At 47.6% G+C, this 16,989-nt stretch overlaps 1 protein-coding gene across 2 annotated transcripts in view; it reads left to right on the forward strand.

The window, feature by feature from the left end:
• Nucleotides 1–908: 908 nt before the first annotated feature.
• The window catches only part of WDR62 (WD repeat domain 62), a 29,296-nt gene continuing 13,215 nt past the window's right edge, over nucleotides 909–16,989 (forward strand). The window contains exons 1-15 of one of the 2 annotated variants that reach the window (XM_081921916.1): nucleotides 909–1,151; nucleotides 4,493–4,584; nucleotides 5,737–5,799; nucleotides 6,857–6,914; nucleotides 8,150–8,320; nucleotides 9,387–9,521; nucleotides 10,454–10,636; nucleotides 10,733–10,893; nucleotides 12,612–12,786; nucleotides 13,420–13,557; nucleotides 13,820–13,995; nucleotides 14,252–14,343; nucleotides 14,623–14,748; nucleotides 15,239–15,306; nucleotides 16,270–16,391. In XM_081921916.1, the coding sequence (XP_081778042.1) occupies nucleotides 1,032–1,151; nucleotides 4,493–4,584; nucleotides 5,737–5,799; nucleotides 6,857–6,914; nucleotides 8,150–8,320; nucleotides 9,387–9,521; nucleotides 10,454–10,636; nucleotides 10,733–10,893; nucleotides 12,612–12,786; nucleotides 13,420–13,557; nucleotides 13,820–13,995; nucleotides 14,252–14,343; nucleotides 14,623–14,748; nucleotides 15,239–15,306; nucleotides 16,270–16,391 (1,880 nt within the window). In that variant the 5' untranslated portion in view covers nucleotides 909–1,031. The remainder of the gene's footprint in view (nucleotides 1,152–4,492; nucleotides 4,585–5,736; nucleotides 5,800–6,856; nucleotides 6,915–8,149; nucleotides 8,321–9,386; nucleotides 9,522–10,453; nucleotides 10,637–10,732; nucleotides 10,894–12,611; nucleotides 12,787–13,419; nucleotides 13,558–13,819; nucleotides 13,996–14,251; nucleotides 14,344–14,622; nucleotides 14,749–15,238; nucleotides 15,307–16,269; nucleotides 16,392–16,989) is intronic. The other variant, XM_081921917.1, reaches the window with a different exon arrangement.

The raw sequence follows: 16,989 nt of genomic DNA on the forward strand, positions 1-16,989 counted from the left end.
CACACGTGCGCTCGCGCATGCACACACTTTATAAAGCAAAAAAGAGTTTTTTTTCCTACTCAGAAACGATTCCTGCTGAGTTCCCTGGGGCTGTCAGCTGGGAGCAAGACTCGCTCATCACAGTGGAAGTTACTTCTGAGTAGACACGTTTCTTCCTTTCTTTTTGAATTCTAAACTTGCACTCTGAACAGACGCCTTCTTTTATGGACGGCTGAGCAATTTGCCGGATCTGTTGCATATTTATCTCATGAAATTGACACACTGCTCAAAGTGTGTTTGCAGACAAGATAATAAAATGAAAAATTTACAACGCTGCTTTAAAGCATATAAAAGTCAAAATGCTTTTAAACGGATTAAAGTTTGCATTGGCTTTCTGCGCATTTGGGTAGGCTTGCCTAAACAGGAATGTTTTTTAATTGTATTTTAATCAACTTGTTTTTATTATTGGTTGTTAGCCGCCCTGAACCCGGTCTTGGCTGGGGAGGGCGGGGTATAAATAAGAATTTATTATTATTATTATTATTATATTATTATTATTATTATTACTATTATTATTTTTAGCGGGCGCCCAAAAGAGACCAGCGAAGGCGCCTGCCTAATGTCAAGAGGCAGGGAGTTCCATAGTGTAGGCGCGGCTAGTTGTTACCAACACAAAAAGGGCATTATGTGGCACCTTTAGCAGTGTCAACTCCGCCGATCGAATAGATTAGGCATCTCAGATGGGGTGGAAATGAGATTTTAAAATTTCAATTAAATGAACATGCATCGTTGCCGGATGAGATTCGAACCCGCGAACGGGGAGAGCCGAGAGGGCGGGACGGCGCCTCCTCAATGGCTCAGCAGCGCCCGGCGGTTGGCGGACACGCCTCGCCCTCCTCATTGGCTGCATTCAGGCCTGACTGACGGGATATCCGCCCAATGGCAGGGCCGAGGCGGTTTTCCGCGCGCGGTTTGGGACGGTTACGGCTGAGGCGGCGGCGAAGAGAGAGGCCGCGGCGGGGCTCGGACGGGAGCTCCCAAGCCAGCGGGAAATGGCCGGAGGCGGCGGCGGCGGAGGAGGTTTTTACGCGCGACCGTTGGCCTCCGGGGCGGACTCGCCGCCGCTCCTCAGCCTGAGGCGCCGCTCGAAACTCCAGGGGCCGGAGGAGGCGGTGAGGGGCGGGGCCAGGGAGCCGGGGGCGTGGTCGAGGGGCGGGGGCGGGGGCGGGGGCGGCTGCCTTTCGAGGGCTGGCGGGAGAGAAGACCGCTCAGGGGCGGGGCTTGTAGGCGCTGTGGGAGGGGCCAAGAAAATGGGCGGGGCCAAAGGCGGCTGCCTTTCGAGGGCTGACGGGAGAGAAGAACGCTCAGGGGCGGGGCTTGGAGGCGCTGTGGGCGGGGCTACACCGGTGGGCGGGGTTAAGGGCTTGCATGCAGTAATCGAAGCAGCTGAAGTGGGAAGGAAATGGGTTATTATGGAAGTGGATTTGAATCAGGGTTAAGAATCTCGGGTTATCTTGAAATATTTAGTCATAGCTGTCAACTTTCCCCTTTTCTTGCGAAGAATCCTATTTGGAATAAGGGAATTTCCCTTAAAAAAAGGGAAACGTTGACAGCTATGCATTGAGTCCATGTTTTTTTTCCCTTTAAATTTTTTTGGGGCCCCCAAGAGAGTGGGGCCCTAAGCTAGAGCTTGTTTAGCTTATACTGTACATAAATCCGGCACTGCCTGCATCCCCCCAGAAAAAAAGCACTGACATCAGTCAATCATGCGCCATAAGCAGTAAGTCAATGTATATTATAAACATATCTGAGCTATGCACTATGATTAGGGTGCCGACATTCTGCATAGGGACGTGGTTGGCACTGTAATCTAAACCACAGAGCCTAGTGCTTGCCGATCAGAAGATCAGCAGTTCGAATCCCCGCGACGGGGTGAGCTCCCGTTGCTCCGTCCCTGCTCCTGCCAACCTAGCAGTTCAAAAGCACGTCAAAGTGCAAGTAGATCAATAGGTACCGCTCTGGCGGGAAGGTAAATGGCGTTTCCATGCGCTGCTCTGGTTTCGCCAAAAGTGGCTTAGTCATGCCGGCCACATGACCCGGAAGGTGTATCCCGGCTCCCTCGGCCAGTAAAGCAAGATGAGCGCCACAGACCCAGAGTCGGTTACGACTGGACCTAATGGTCAGGGGTCCCTTTACCTTTACATTCTGCATGGCAACATGTGCAAATGGCTTGAGATACCTATTAGGTCCATAAATTACTATAAATACCATATATTCAACACAAAAAACAGTGACCCTTTGTTGTTGGCAAAGGACAGCTGTACATATAAAGGGCCCCATCACTTTCAGGAGCTGAGGGCCTCATCAAACCTAAATCCGGCCCTGGACGCAGGGGTACGCATACCCCTAAACATTTTGTGAATCCAAGTTTGGCCTCGTCGAGGGGCAGTATTTCAATATGAGAAGGATAATGAGAGTACCCCCTAAACATCTTTTAAGAAAAAAAGCACTGGCTTATGTACTTTATTATTACACCATTAAATTGCATGGAGCAATGAAGTTAAAGCATTCCCAACTAAATTGACAGTGCAGTAATTAATTTCATTTTAGCAGTAATTTTTAAACAAATAATGTTTCCTGGGGGTGGGGCTGCCGATCCAGCTCCTTGGCTCTGTATTTGAGGGCTCTTGCCTGGGGTTGTGTTTGGTGCATGTGTCATGTGACACATTCATGCGTTACATATCAGGCACTTGCTTTTTATTGTGAGCTTCACTTTTTGGTGGAAAGGCAGGAAATGATGATTAATTACCTAATGCTCTTTGCCCCAAGGCAGGTTACAATGTTAAAGCACAATACTGGAAAGGGTGTAAAACAATATGCAGCCACAAAAGGAAGGAGGGTTGTAAAATTGTACACAACAAGTGTCAAGAGCCAGCATAAAGACGCACCTCTGTGACTATAAAATTATATAGTATTTACAATTGCTATATAATTTCTGCTGCCTAGTGGAAGACCTGTTATTTTTAAAGAGACCCATGTGGGAAGCTGAGCTGCCAAGTCTGTTCAATATTTTCACAAACTTGCTATTTTAAAAATCTTTGACATCAATTATATTAGGTGCTTTGAGTTCTTCCAGTGAAAGGGAAGCGGGGGAAACATTTCTAAAATAGTACTTTATCTGTCAAGTTTCCACAACGATGAGCAATGTTTTATGATTGGGCAATATGTTTTAAATTGGGAGGGGAATGTACTGTTGAGCGAGAGAGAGGGCTGGATGGGGTTAAATTGCCTTGTAAGCCACTTTGATGTGCCATTATTTTGTCAGAAAGGTAAAGGTAAAGGTAAAGGCACCCCTGCCCGTACGGGCCAGTCTTGACAGACTCTGGGGTTGTGCGCCCATCTCACTTAAGAGGCCAGGGGCCAGCGCTGTCCGAAGACACTTCCGGGTCACGTGGCCAGCGTGACATCGCTGCTCTGGCGAGCCAGAGCTGCACACGGAAACGCCGTTTACCTTCCCGCTGGTAAGCGGTCCCTATTTATCTACTTGCACCCGGAGGTGCTTTCGAACTGCTAGGTTGGCAGGCGCTGGGACCGAGCAGCGGGAGCGCACCCCGCTGCAGGGATTCGAACCGCCGACCTTTCGATCGGCAAGTCCTAGGCGCTGAGGCTTTAACCCACAGCGCCACCTGTGTCCCTTTTGTCAGAAAAGCAGCCTATAAATGCCAAGTCATCCCTTGGTTCTGGAACGGAATCTGTTCCGGAAGTCCGTTTGACTTCAGAAAATGTCCGAAAACCAAGGTGCGGCTTCCGATTGGCTGCAGGAGCTTCCTGCACTCAATCGGAAGCCGCTTCGGACGTTCGGGTTCCAAAGAACGTTCACAAACCGGAACACTCAATTACGGGTTTGCGGTGTTCGGGAGCCAAAACGTACGAGTACCAAGGCATTCGGCAACCAAGGTACGACTGTACTGGAAGGAAGGAGGGAATTCTAGTTAAAAGCTGGTGAAAAGTAAGTATTGGGGTGCGTCTACTATGCTTTAGGGCTGCCATGAAGGCTACTGCGTCGTGAGCAGCGGTGTGGCAAGCAGACATTCTGTGGTCCAACCTTATCACATCACTAAGAACATGAGATCCCCTTAGTTCAACATCCACTTTATAGAGGCTTCTGGGAGACCCCAAGCAGGGCGTGAATGTGACAGCCTCCCCCTCCTTTTGCTCTCCAGCAACTGGCATTCAGTTATCTACTTATTCTAAAGTTGGGACTTGAAAGTTTCTATTGTGACTGATGGAATCAGCATCTGAAGGCCGAGAAAAGCCTCAGGCTGAGTTTCTGCTTGTTGTGAAACATGAAAAATGATAACTCTACTAGAGGAGCAAAGGCCGAGGGAAAGTTCCTTCCTGGGTCACTGGGCTGCGGACATGACTTCTCCACTTGCATTCACGTTCCGTGGAAATCATGGCATTATTACGGGTGGATATATGACACTGTTTTCTTTCTTCTTTCTTTGGACAGGTTATGCTAGAGAAAGTCTTGGGAATAACTACTCAAACCAGCAGTGCTTTAACTTGTGACCCAAACACGGGGCAGATAGCCTATCCAACAGGGTAGGTGCTTCGCTGTAGTCAGTGCAGCTAGATATTCTGCAGCCTGATGCTCAGTGAAACGGGTGGTTTGAATAACTGCAGTGAATGCAATTAATCCAGAATGCGGCAGCTAGACTGGTGACTGGGAGCGGCCGCCGAGACCATATAACACTGGTCCTGAAAGACCTACATTGGCTCCCAGTATGTTTCTGAGCACAATTCAAAGTGTTGGTGCTGAACTTGAAAGCCCTAAACGGCTTCAAAGGCCCAGTATTCCTGAAGGAGCGTCTCCACCTCCATCGTTCAGCCCGGACACTGAGGTCCACCTCCGAGGGCCTTCTGGAGGTTCCCTCCCTGCCAGAAGCAAAGTTACAGAGAACCAGGCAGAGGGCCTTCTTGGTGGTCGCGCCCGCCCTGTGGAATGCCCTCCCAGCAGATGTCAAGGAGATAAACAACTATTTTACTTTTAAAAGACAACTTAAGGCGGCCCTTTTTAGGGAAATTTTTAATGTCGGAGGTTGTATTGTTTTTAATATTTGGTTGGAAGCCACTCAGAGTGGCTGGGGAAACCCAGCCAGATGGGTGGAGTATAAATAATAAATTATTATTATATTATTATAAATAAGCTGTACTATTAGAAGGGAAGTATGGAGTTGCTTGCCAGTCTTTTGGGGGTCAGGGGGAGATCTCTGGGACCATCAATTAGACCCTTAGACAGATGTTGTTAGTCACTGTTGTGGTATTTGTTGATTGTCTTCTGCATGATCATCCACAAATCTCCTATTTCCTGTTGTGTTGCTAGAGAGGAAGGGAGCTTGTGACCAGTCATGCTGCCTTAATTTGCACATAATACTAAATCATGCTGTGGGAATAAATCTGGACAAGCCTCAGGCCTGCATGCTCTCCTTTCCCTCTCCTCTGGCATGACAAAGTGACTTGAAGCATTTGCTTCCATTTTTATTGAAGCACGGTTGCCATTATGCCTGAACCAGGAACTGTGGTTGATTTTCACTATGGTTGATTTGATCAATCCAGGATAATAAGCCACAGTTTTTGTAAATGAATGCTTCCCTCCCCTGAGTACATTTGTCCAGGCAGTAAAATTTAGTCACTTTCCCCTCTTTAGAGTTGAGGAATTCACTCTCATGTAAATGTTTTGATCTCTCTTTCCAGATGCGTGGTTGTGATTTTAAATCCTCGGCAGAATAAACAGAGGCATATTTTTAATACTGCTAGGTAATGTATATATTAGTTTTTGTATCACTCTTGCTAATTGGAGTGTTTATAGTAAAAATAATAATAATAATGCAGCTTGCGTGTGAATTCCTGGCCAAGTATGGGTGAAGCTTGTTGAAAGTGATTTTCCAGAGAACAGAACATCATTGTGGTGTTTATTTGATCAGTAAATCGTTTTAAATAAGGAGAGCCAAATTGACTGGAGGGCAGGGCTGTCTCATGATAGAATACTTCGCTTTGAAGCCCCAACTGTTTGGACCTTTAAGTGGAGCAGTTTGAATGGCGTTTTGCAGATAGCCCCACACTTCTCTTCAAACCTACAGTTTTTGGAGGTTTAAAGAGCAGCGCAGATCTATTTGCAAAAGGTCTGCACAGCACTTTGACCTTCCCAAAACCAGAGGTTTAAAGACCAGCATGCAGCGGTTTGTAAAAGGGCTTACTGTTAGCTCCATGTGTTGCCTCTACTGTGTGTGACATTCCTCCTACGCCTGACAGGAATGCACACCCAAACTAATCAGGATTCAACCCCTGCCCATCAGTTCATGAGTGGAAGGTTAAATCCTGCACGCCAGTTCTCAGCCAGCGCAGAAGCAAACCCCGTCCCCTTGCCCATCAGCTGATGTCATTTCCATTGGAGTAACACCAGCTGATTAGCAGGTAGCTATGGTTTTTAAACCACTGGTTTAAATGAATAATAATGAAGTGGGCTAATAATAATTTTAAGAAAGCATTCGGTTGGTGAATCATCAAGATGTGCAAATGACTTTAAAGCTCTTTGTTGTTTCCTGCGGAAACCCAGCCAGGTGGGCAGGGTATAAATAATAAATTATTATTATTATTATTATTATTATTATTATTATTATTATTCCTTTCTATAATGACTCACAACTAGTTTGTGGGAAAAGCTTTTGTGGACTCGCACCCATTCCGTTTGGAGCAATGTCATTCTGCTGCAATAAATGTTTGTTGCTTTTCCTGTAACAGAGTTACATGACGTTTCTTTGGAATTCATTTTATGGAGAGATTAAATGTAAAGGTGTTCTCTTCCCACTTTTAGGAAAACAGTTAGTGCTCTGTCTTTCTCTCCGGATGGGAAATATATTGCAACTGGTGAGGTGAGTTTTGCCTGAATGAATTTTCTTTAAAAATTATGTGAGGAGTACAAAGTATTTTTTTTAAAAAAAATCTTACGGATCTAAACATACAAATTATACTAATACATTGTTGAAGCCTCCTTTTATCACTTGTAATTTGTGGCAATGCCTTGAACTCCCTTTGGCAAGAGACCTGCACCTCAGTCGTACCACTTTGAATTCCTGTCTGGTGACAGCAAAGTAATATAAAGGAGATACCTGTGTTATCTTAAATGCAGCAGCCACGGGCCATCACAAGCTACTGAAATAAGAGCTACTGAAATAAGAGTGTTTAGAATTAGAATGCCAATTGAAATCATAGGAATATTTTGTCTTGTGTTTTCAAAATTACTTAATCATGCCCTCTAGTGGTGTTCTAGCGCTGGATGATTCCAATGTGCTCCCTTTGACGTTCTAAACCAGCGATTCCCAACTGCTTTTTGGCCATGCCCCACCTAAGCATCTCTAAAATCCTGATGCCCGCCCCCCCAACAGATAATTCTTATCATTCAAAAAGTGAAGTCCTATTCACGTGGTGGGCCAATCACTGTTAATAACTCATTATCGAATTGCCCCCTTTAAAAATTAAATTTCTCCCCTGTGGAGCATGTGCCCCACGTTGGGAACCACAATTCTTAACAGTTTCTCTTTTCTCTGAGCCCACCGTAGAGTGGCATGGACGTTGGCCGTGTGAGAATTATCAAGAGACGTGCCAGAGCTTAAGATGGCCTACACGTCACACCTTATGACCGGGAAAACCCATCAGCAAGTGAGCAAGAAGTGCTCTCTGCACATCCTTGGTGGTGGTGGCAAAAAAAGTTCCCAGAGCACCTTGCAAATATCAGTGAAAAGATGGTCCCTCCTCTCAGTCTAACAATCTCAGAGTCAACAACACAGAAGGAAAAGAGAATAGGAGGGAGAAGGAAAAAAGCAAGCTCAGTGATGGAGACCTTGAAGTGAATAGCAGAAATGGGGAAACGTGGAGAGAAGTTGCTGATTTTTCAGCAGAGCCAAGGGAGTCCCATCTCTCTCACCCGCTCCGCGGCAGGGGTAGGTGAGGGAGGGGCCTGATCCAGCTGGTCTTTTAACAGAGCCAATGGAGAGGCCCTGCGATTTGGCTGCTCCCTCCCTCTCTAGTGGCCTGGTGGAATCAGCGTGGGCTGAGCACTGTCTAGCCATGGTCCCAGTGACCGCAGTTCTGGCTTTTCCTCCTGCAGAACGGGCACAGGCCGGCAGTCCGCGTGTGGGATGTCGAAGAGAAAACCCAGGTGTCGGAGCTGCACGGCCACAAGCACGGCGTGGCGTGTGTGGCCTTTTCCCCCAATATGAAATACCTGGTCTCAGTGGGATATCCCCATGACATGATTGTCAACGTGTGGGACTGGAAGGTAAGGCGCCGGAAGGTGGGGTGCAGGAGCAAGAGGCCACTGCCGTGTCTGAGGGCAGGGATGTCATCTGAGATGCTGGGGCAGGCCCTTCATCAACCTGATGGCCTGATGGCCTCCAGGCTCTTTGGACTATAACTCCCATCAGGCCATGTTAGGGTGTCAAGGACCGGGAATGTGCAGGTTATTCAGTGTGAAGACTGGGTGTGGGGAGAGGAATGCAATGGTGTGTGCTTTAATATACATTCTGTTGTAAACAAAAATTGCCCTTTTCCCCCTTATGGGGTATCCAAGAGCCCATATAGAGTCCTTACATAGGTTCCCTATTGGTAGGAGAAAAGAACAGAGGCCAAGCAGAGAATATTGAGAAGCAAAGCAGCTAGTAAGCTTGATCTTTATTGATCTGTTGCAACAGGGTGCTCCTCTCACACACAGGAGAAGGAGGAGGACCCAGAAAAATGGCGTGCAAGGCCGTATAAAGACTTTTGAAAATGCCACCCTGTAGATCAAGACCATCCCCAGAAACATCATACATACATCACAGAAGGGGTGTAACCTAAGACCACCCCTCAGATACATCACAGAAAAGGTGGTCTTAAAACAGAAATTTGAATGTTGTTTTATCTCCTGTCTGGCAGCTTACTTGATTGGATTGCCTGGATAGCCTGGCCAGTCTTTTGTAATGATAAATACTTAGTTCCTGGGCCAAGTCACTGGCTCACACCCTATTCATACACAGACACACCCTTAAGTCAGGATTTGTGAAGGAAAAGACAATGGGGAGGCTTTTCCATTTTCCTTTGACCTTGCAGAGAAATCATTGGGTCAGTTTGGGACAGTTTGGGAATCAAAATGGTTCCAGGTTGGCCTTCCTGTGCTGATGTATGTACTGGCTTGGTTGGTACACTTACAAACATTTCCATGTATCTAAGACCTCAAAATTCCTATCACACATTCTCACTGGGAAAAGATTGATGCATACTCTTAATGGGTTCTGTTCAAGGGCTATTTGTGCCATTTGCATCTCGTGCCGGACTGATTGGTGGGTATTCATGCTTCTGTTTTGCAGAAGGGCACACTCATTGCCTCCAATAAAATCTCCTCCAAGGTTATGGCCATCTCCTTCTCAGAGGACAGCTACTTTGTTACTGTCGGCCACCGGCACGTGAAGTTCTGGTTCTTGGATGAATCCAGGGAGTTTAAGGTAAACCTGTCTGCATCCTGTGACCGACAGCAAAACGGGAAGTTCCTTTCAAAATAGCCTCCTGGTTAAGCTGTCTGTATGGTACTTCCATAGCCCCTTCCATTGTTCATTCGTTTTTCCACTGTTTGTTGGAAACCCTTCTTGGCCAGTTAAATTACTTTGCAACTCTACGAACCGGTGCCATTTCCCCCAGAATTCTAAGCAAGCATCTTAGATTTTATATTTTAGCATCCTTTTGAACCCTCACTCAGTGGCGTAGTGTGGGTTATCAGCACCCGGGACAAGGCAAGTAATTTGCGCCCCCTAACCCATGGATTTGCGCCCCCTAACCCGTGGATTTCCCTAACCCCCAGATGTTGCGCCCGGTGCGGCCGGCCCCCCCTGCACCCCCCACGCTACGCCACTGCCCTCACTCTTACGACCAAGTCAACAAATGTGTCTCACTGGCTGTTTTGAGACATTTAAAGAAGTAAATTAACCATTTTCATCAGGTTTGTGTTTGGTTGAAGAAATAAAATAAATTGAGACTCTATTTCCTGTGTGTGCAGAGAAGTTATATTTGCATTTTATTAAGCCCCAGAGATAAAATTACAGTGGTACCTCAGTTTACAAACTTACTCTGCTCCAGAAGTCTGTTCTTAAACCGAAACCATTCTTAAACCAAGGTGCGCTTTCCCTAATGAGGCCTCCCGCCGCCAGTGCCCTTCCACCATTCGGCTTCCGTTCTTAGACCGAGCTAAAGTTCGCAAACCGGGACACTACTTCCAGTTTTGCAGAGTTCGTAAACCAAATAGTTTGTAAATCAAATAGTTTGTAAACTGGGCTGTTCTTAAACCGAGGTACCACTGTAGTTGATGTCCTTCTGCTGTTGTTTTCAGTGCAAGACATAGGCTAGCTTAAACCGTTGAGCTTGAGTTGGTGTGTCATTTCAGATTAAACAGACCGTTCCACTGGTTGGTCGCTCTGGTCTTCTCGGAGAGCTTCACAACAACATCTTCTGTGACGTGGCATGTGGGCAGGGCAAAATGTCAGGTAGCACGTTCTGCATTTCTTATTCTGGCCTCCTCTGCCAGTTTAACGAGAAGCGTGTGCTGGAGAAGTGGATTGATCTGAAGGTACCAATCCCGTTTTTGTTTCTGGGGCGGTGGGTGGAAGACAAGAAGCCTCCTCCTTTGCCATCTCACTGCACACACCTCCTTCCCTTTTTCAAGGTGTCTCTGGCCAACTGCATCTGCGTCAGCGAAGAGTTCATTTTCTGCGGTTGTGCAAATGGAACCGTGCGCATCTTCCACACCCACAACTTGCATTATCTCTCAGACTTGCCTAAGCCGCACCACCTGGGCATCGATGTCGCTGGAGAAGAATTGCTGAGGTACAAAGCTCTTGGGGCCCAGCAGGTGTGGGAGCTGGGCTGGAAAATGTGCAGGCTTTGCTTAGGCAGAAGCCTGATGCTTTCATGCTGAAGAATGCACAGGTAGTGGTGGTGTTTTAACCCAGCAAGCTCACAGCTCTGCAAGAAATAAAAAATCAGTGCATTTGCTTAGGCCAGAGGTTTTCAACCCTTTTGTGCCCACGGCTCCCTTGACCAACTACATTCTTTCTGTGGCTCCCCTATGGGGGAATGCACTCTGAGTCTCAGGAGTTCAGTTATGTCACCCCTTTCCTGCAGAGCTGGCAGCCCCTCGCCCCTTTTCAAACACCCTCCCTTGTGGAGTGTTCCCTTAGCCTTCTCTCCTCTCTCCTTGGGTAGGAGCAGCCGCCGCCATTGCCCTTGGTCTCTGAGTGTAGTGGTTAAGAGTGGTAGACTCGTAATCTGGTGAACCAGGTTCGCTTCCCTCCTCCTCCACCTGCAGCTGCTGGGTGACCTTGGGCCAGTCACACTTCTCTGAATTCTCTCAGCCCCACTCACCTCACAGAGTGTTTGTTGTGGGGGAGGAAGGGAAAGAAGATTGTGAGCCGCTTTGAGACTCCTTCGGGTAGTGATAAAGCGGGATATCAAATCCAAACTCCTGTTGTTGTTGTTGTTGTTGTTCCTCTTCTTCTTCTTCTTCTTCTTCTTCTTCTTCTTCTTCTTCTTCTTCTTCTTCTTCTTCTCCTTCTCCTTCTCCTTCTCCTTCTCCTCCTCCTCCTCCTCCTCCTTCTTTTTCTTCTCCTCCTCCTCCTCCTCCTCCTCCTTCTCCTCCTTCTTTGCTGTCCCCCCTGCCCCAAAGAGAGGTGCCTCCTCACACCACCCCCTAGAGCCCTGGGAAGAGGGTGCTCCCAGCCTAAGCGGCCCAACATAGACTGGCCAAAGGCAAACGTGAGACCACCTTACTCCCTTTGGGAGATAGCAGGGCCAAAAGTGGGTGCCGCTAGGCCTGCACGGTGGAAAGGCTCCCAGGCAGGCAGGCAGGCAGCAAGCACAAGAAAGGCCAAAGGCATGCCTGCCTGCCTGGCCTCCTTCTTGTCAGACCATTCCCAACAGCAGGGGCTGGTGGGCTGGCTGGCTGGGCTCCCTCACCCATTTGCTTGCTTACTCCGAGGCCACTTCAGCTCCTGGCCAGCCCCAGGGGCACCATTAGCCTGGGGAGCTTGTAGCCAGGGCCAATGCAACAAACAGCTGTTCCAGCCTTTGGGAGGCAGAGATGCGAGAGGGCATTAGAGGGAAGGAAAGAGGGACTTGGGCCAGCGATGCCTGCGGCACCCCTGACCGTCCTTCAAGGTGCCACGGCACACTGGTGGAACACCACTGGCTTAGGCTATTGATTCCCAACTGCACTGGAACATGTCGTCCTTGCACAGATTGGGCAAAATGCTCCTGTCTGGTGACTTTCAGCTTCTCTCATGTTTCTGGTGGCCGCGCATGGGAAGCAAACGAGAGGTGCGGCTGGGGGACATCACCCATGAGCAGGCTGTTGCTGCCCCTGCCTCCACGTCAAGCTTAACTTTTCCCCATCGCCAGTGGCCCCTTCCTTTTGATTGTGTGTGTTCCCACTTCCCTTGCACTTAAGGTCTTTGCAGCTTATGTGTAAAATGAAGCTCATCAGTTTGGTTCTTTTTGGTAACCAAGGAGCTTGTTCCCCCCCTCCCCCCCCCCCCGATCTTTTCAAGAAGGCCAGGTGCTACCTACTCAGATACGATTGCCTTGGCCTTTGACTCCCGCCATCACTGGCTCTCCTGCGTTTACAAGGACCACAGTCTGTACATTTGGGATGTGAAGGACACCCGCCAAGTGGGGAAAGTGTGGTCCGACCTTTTCCACAGCTCCTTTGTGTGGAATGTTGAGGTGAGTGGATGGTGCTTCTTCTTTTCTGAAAAGGGTGTGAAGGATTAAGAAAATAATGTTTATTCATTTCATTTATCTGTGTGCCACTCTTCATAAAAATTCAGGAAGTAGCTTACACGATGAAAATGAAATAAAATGGGCCGTTCCAATTTAGGGAAGTAATAATTAAAGCCCACACATTATTAATGGTGTTCAACAAACTACAGTGGTGCCTCGCAAGACGAAAAGAATCCGTTCCACGGTTCTCTTCGACTAGCGGTTTTTTCGTCTTGCGAAGCAAGCCCATTGACAGCTTAGCGGATTAGCGCTACAGCTGTCTAGCGGCTTTTAGCGATCAGCTGTTAAGCGGCTTATCAGCGGATCAGCTGTTAAGCGGCTTAGCGGCTTAGGAAAAGGGGGGGAGCGGGGGGAAACCGCGGGAACTCGCAAGATTTTTTCCGTCTTGCGAAAAAACCCCATAGGGAAATTTGTTTTGCGAAGCGCCTCCAAAACGGAAAACCCTTTCGTCTAGCGGGTTTTCCGTCTTGCGAGGCGTTCGTCTTGCGGGGCACCACTGTAGGTCCATCATACGGCTTGGACTTTGTGTCTTGATTCTTCTGTTTTTCCCCTTGGCTCTTTGTGGATGCATCTTAGGTTTATCCTGAGTTTGAAGACCACAGAGGATGTTTACCCCCAGGGTCCTTTCTAACATGCTCATCGGACAATACTATACGGTTCTGGAACTTGGAAAATGGCACGCATGTGGATTTTCAGAAGAACATCTACAGTAACGTAAGCATTATTGCTTATTAAGAGGCTGGTTCAGACTTGATATGATGCCAGTTTAAACCTGAGTGATTTATACCAATGTGTAGGGTGTGCATTTCAATGTCTGGAAGGCATGCTAGTAATTAAAACTAATTGAGGTTTTGTTGACTTAGTTCCCTTCTGGCTTGTTACAAATTATTTTCCCTTTGATGAGTCTTCTTTTTAACAGAATGGGTGTCTGTGTATAGAGAGATCTATCTCTTAAAACATTCTTTCCTCTATGAAGAACTTGCTGAAGATTATCTATGTGGAAAATAACATCCAGCACCTGCAAGATTTAACAAATTTGCCAGACCGAGGTGAAAATGCCAACTACCTTGATGTGAAATCTGGTGTCCGTGTGATGCAGGTCAGCCCTGATGGTCAGCACTTGGCCTCTGGGGACAGAGCGGGAAATTTGAGGTGGGTCTCTTTTATTCTGTATCGTCTGCCAGATTCTGTGTTTTCATATAACTGCGTGATGAGTTGTAGCTAAGGCCCTGCATATGCCAGTCACAGGCGGTGGGTTTCTACATCTTTGATTCCTCAGCAACAGCGATAATTGTATTATTTATATGCAGGCCATCTAAGGGGGCTGCAAGCTCCTAAGGAACACCAGCCGTGGCAGGGCTGTCTCCAAATACTTAAAAGTTATTAAAATGTGTGTGTTGTCTTACAGGATACATGAGCTAAAATATATGGATGAAGTCATTAAAGTGGAGGCTCATGATTCAGAAGTTCTCTGCTTACAATATTCTAAGCCAGAAACGGGTAAATTTCCAAATTTGAAAATGTGTGCAGTTAACATTTATTCCAGGCTCGTGCCTGGGGCTTTTTTTGTATGTGGATGTATATAGATACACACAAACTCGCTCCTGTCGCTACAGGATTGGGACTATGGTGGCTGGGTGGTATCCAACTCAGAGAAGACCCACTGGAATGAATGGACCTCACTTCAGCATGTCCTTCGTGGGTCTGCTTGTTCTTTTCCATTGCTTTAAGTCCCTTTGGAGTGGATGCGGAGTTGCCCATCTTTTCTGCCTCCTGTAGGGATGGCCCTGCTGGCCTCAGCAAGCCGAGACAGGCTGATTCATGTGCTCAACGTGGAGGAAAATTATAAGCTAGAGCAGACGTTGGACGACCATTCCTCAGCCATAACAGCTGTAAGGTTTGCTGGTAAGTTGCCCAACAATCTGCTCCAGCTGATTGTATTTCTGGGAGCCTTGCTCTTCCCAGAATGGATGTCAGTTCAGGTGCGGAACCTCTATGTGCAGTTGCACAGATTAATTCACTTCTCCTTGTGTTCTCACACAACTCCAGTGTCAGCTGGCTTGCAGAGGAGAAGTTTCCAGTGCAGTGTTTTCCTGGGGTTGATAATGTTTTATTGTAAGCCACCCTGGTTATTGTCTTTGAAGAGTGGGGTGTACATCTAAATCAGTGGTTTTTTTGGCCATGCCCCACCTAAGCATCTCTAAAATCTTGATGCCCCTTCTCCCCGTGACATATAATTCTTATTATTCAAAAAGTGAACTCCTATTCACGTGGAGGAAGCCTATAAGGCCGTTAACTTGGTCTAAACAAGCTTGGAAACAACGGATCTAGATAAATACAAGGGGATTCTTCTACAGATTTCACTTACCTACAGATTTCTTCTTCTCGCCTACAGGAAATGGAGAGATTCAAATGATCAGCTGTGGAGCCGACAAAAGCATTTATTTTCGCAGTGCACAAAAGGTACTTACAATTCATTGACGGAATAAGCCACCAGGAGGTTTGGCGATAGCCACCAAATGCCAATGGCTTTCAAAAGAGGGTTGGATAAAACCACGAAGGAAAATAGCAGCAGCGAGGGCTCTTGCCTTTGCGGGCTTCCCAGAGGCATCTGGTTAGCCGCCATGGAAGCAGGATCCTGAGCCGGAGGAGGCACCTTTGGCCTCATCCAGAAGGGCTGCTCCCATCTGAACTTGAGCAGCTTGTTTTCCTTTTCCAAAGACCCATTGCCAAATAATGCCAAATAATGCATCCAGATGAAAGTTTATCTGATTCGTTCATTCTTACCATATTTTTCGCTCTATAGGACGCACTTTTTCCCCTCCAAAAATGAAGGGGAAATGTGTGTGCATCCTATGGAGCACATGCAGGCTCCTTGGCTTCAGTGATAGCAACGGGAAGCCTCCGAAGCGCAGAGGGAGCGTTCCCTCAGCGCTCCGGAGGCTTTGCGACGCTTTCGCTGAAGCCTGGAGAGCGAGAGGCGTTGGTGCGCACCGACCGCTCTCACTCTCCAGGCTTCAGGCAGCTATCCGCAAGCCTTTGGAGTGTGCCCCCAGCCCTGCAATCTCCGGGAGCGGAGGCAAGGCTGCGTGCAACCTTGCCGCCGCTCCCGGCCCTGTTCTGGGGTCAGCGGAAGCTCGGTCTTCCCCTGCCCTAGCCCCACGGCTAAAAAGGAAGCCAAGGCAGCAAGTGGGATGGATCCTGCTGGCTGTCTTGGCTTCTTTGCTCTTTGGGGCTGCGGGGGGAAAAATAATTTCTCCCCTTTTATTCCCCCCCCCTAAAAACTTAAGTGCACCCTATGGTCTGGTGCACCCTATGGAGCGGAAAATACGGTATGTGTGAGGCCACTACAGACCTGCTGCGCTGCTGTTGGGGTAAAATTCCTGCACCAGTTCAGATCTTAGTTGGGTCGTTTTCACTCCACAGGTGTCGGACGGAATTAACTTCATCAGAACTCACCACGTTGCTGAGAAAACGACCTTGTACGACATGGATATTGACATAACACAGAAGTATGTTGCAGTGGCCTGTCAGGACAGAAATGTCAGGTAAACTGTTCCGCATTTTCCACCGCAGAATTTTCGGCATTCCACGCAGTCGAATGCTGGAAGAAAGTAAGCATATTCCTCCTCCTGACCGCCAGACTTCCTCTTAACCTGGCTGCACTTTTGTTGTTCTGCCTTGTTGCATATGTCCATCCTGTCAACAGACTGTTAAGACTGTCGGTTTTTGAACCATGAAAGAATCAGGTCTGGCACGGTCGCTGCGTGTGCTAGTGGCCATAAATCAACATAGTTGTGCGCCTTCCTTCAAAGCGCATAGGTGCTCTAGACCAGACACCAGAGAAGAAATAGATCATGGTAGCAATAAAGCTCAGACAAGTCATTACTCTTTACTTGTAGGTCATAAAATGTGTAAATGGTTCCTGCTATTAACAGGCTTTCACCGCAGCTGCAGGTGAAGGTAGACTTAAAGTTCTGAGGCCTTGCTCTCTTCTGAGCTGCAAAATCTCTCTACATGTGGTCAGTTCAGGAGATAAACGCGGACTGGAAAAACAGTTTGCTGTGTTCTGTAGGAAACCACATATGTCCAGAAAACAGTACCCTCAGAAAGTGTCCTTGGATAGTCTAAACAATCGGCACTTAG

Source organism: Podarcis melisellensis (assembly GCF_964234715.1).
Source record: "Podarcis melisellensis genome assembly, chromosome: 8".
NCBI classification, from domain to species: domain Eukaryota; kingdom Metazoa; phylum Chordata; class Lepidosauria; order Squamata; family Lacertidae; genus Podarcis; species Podarcis melisellensis.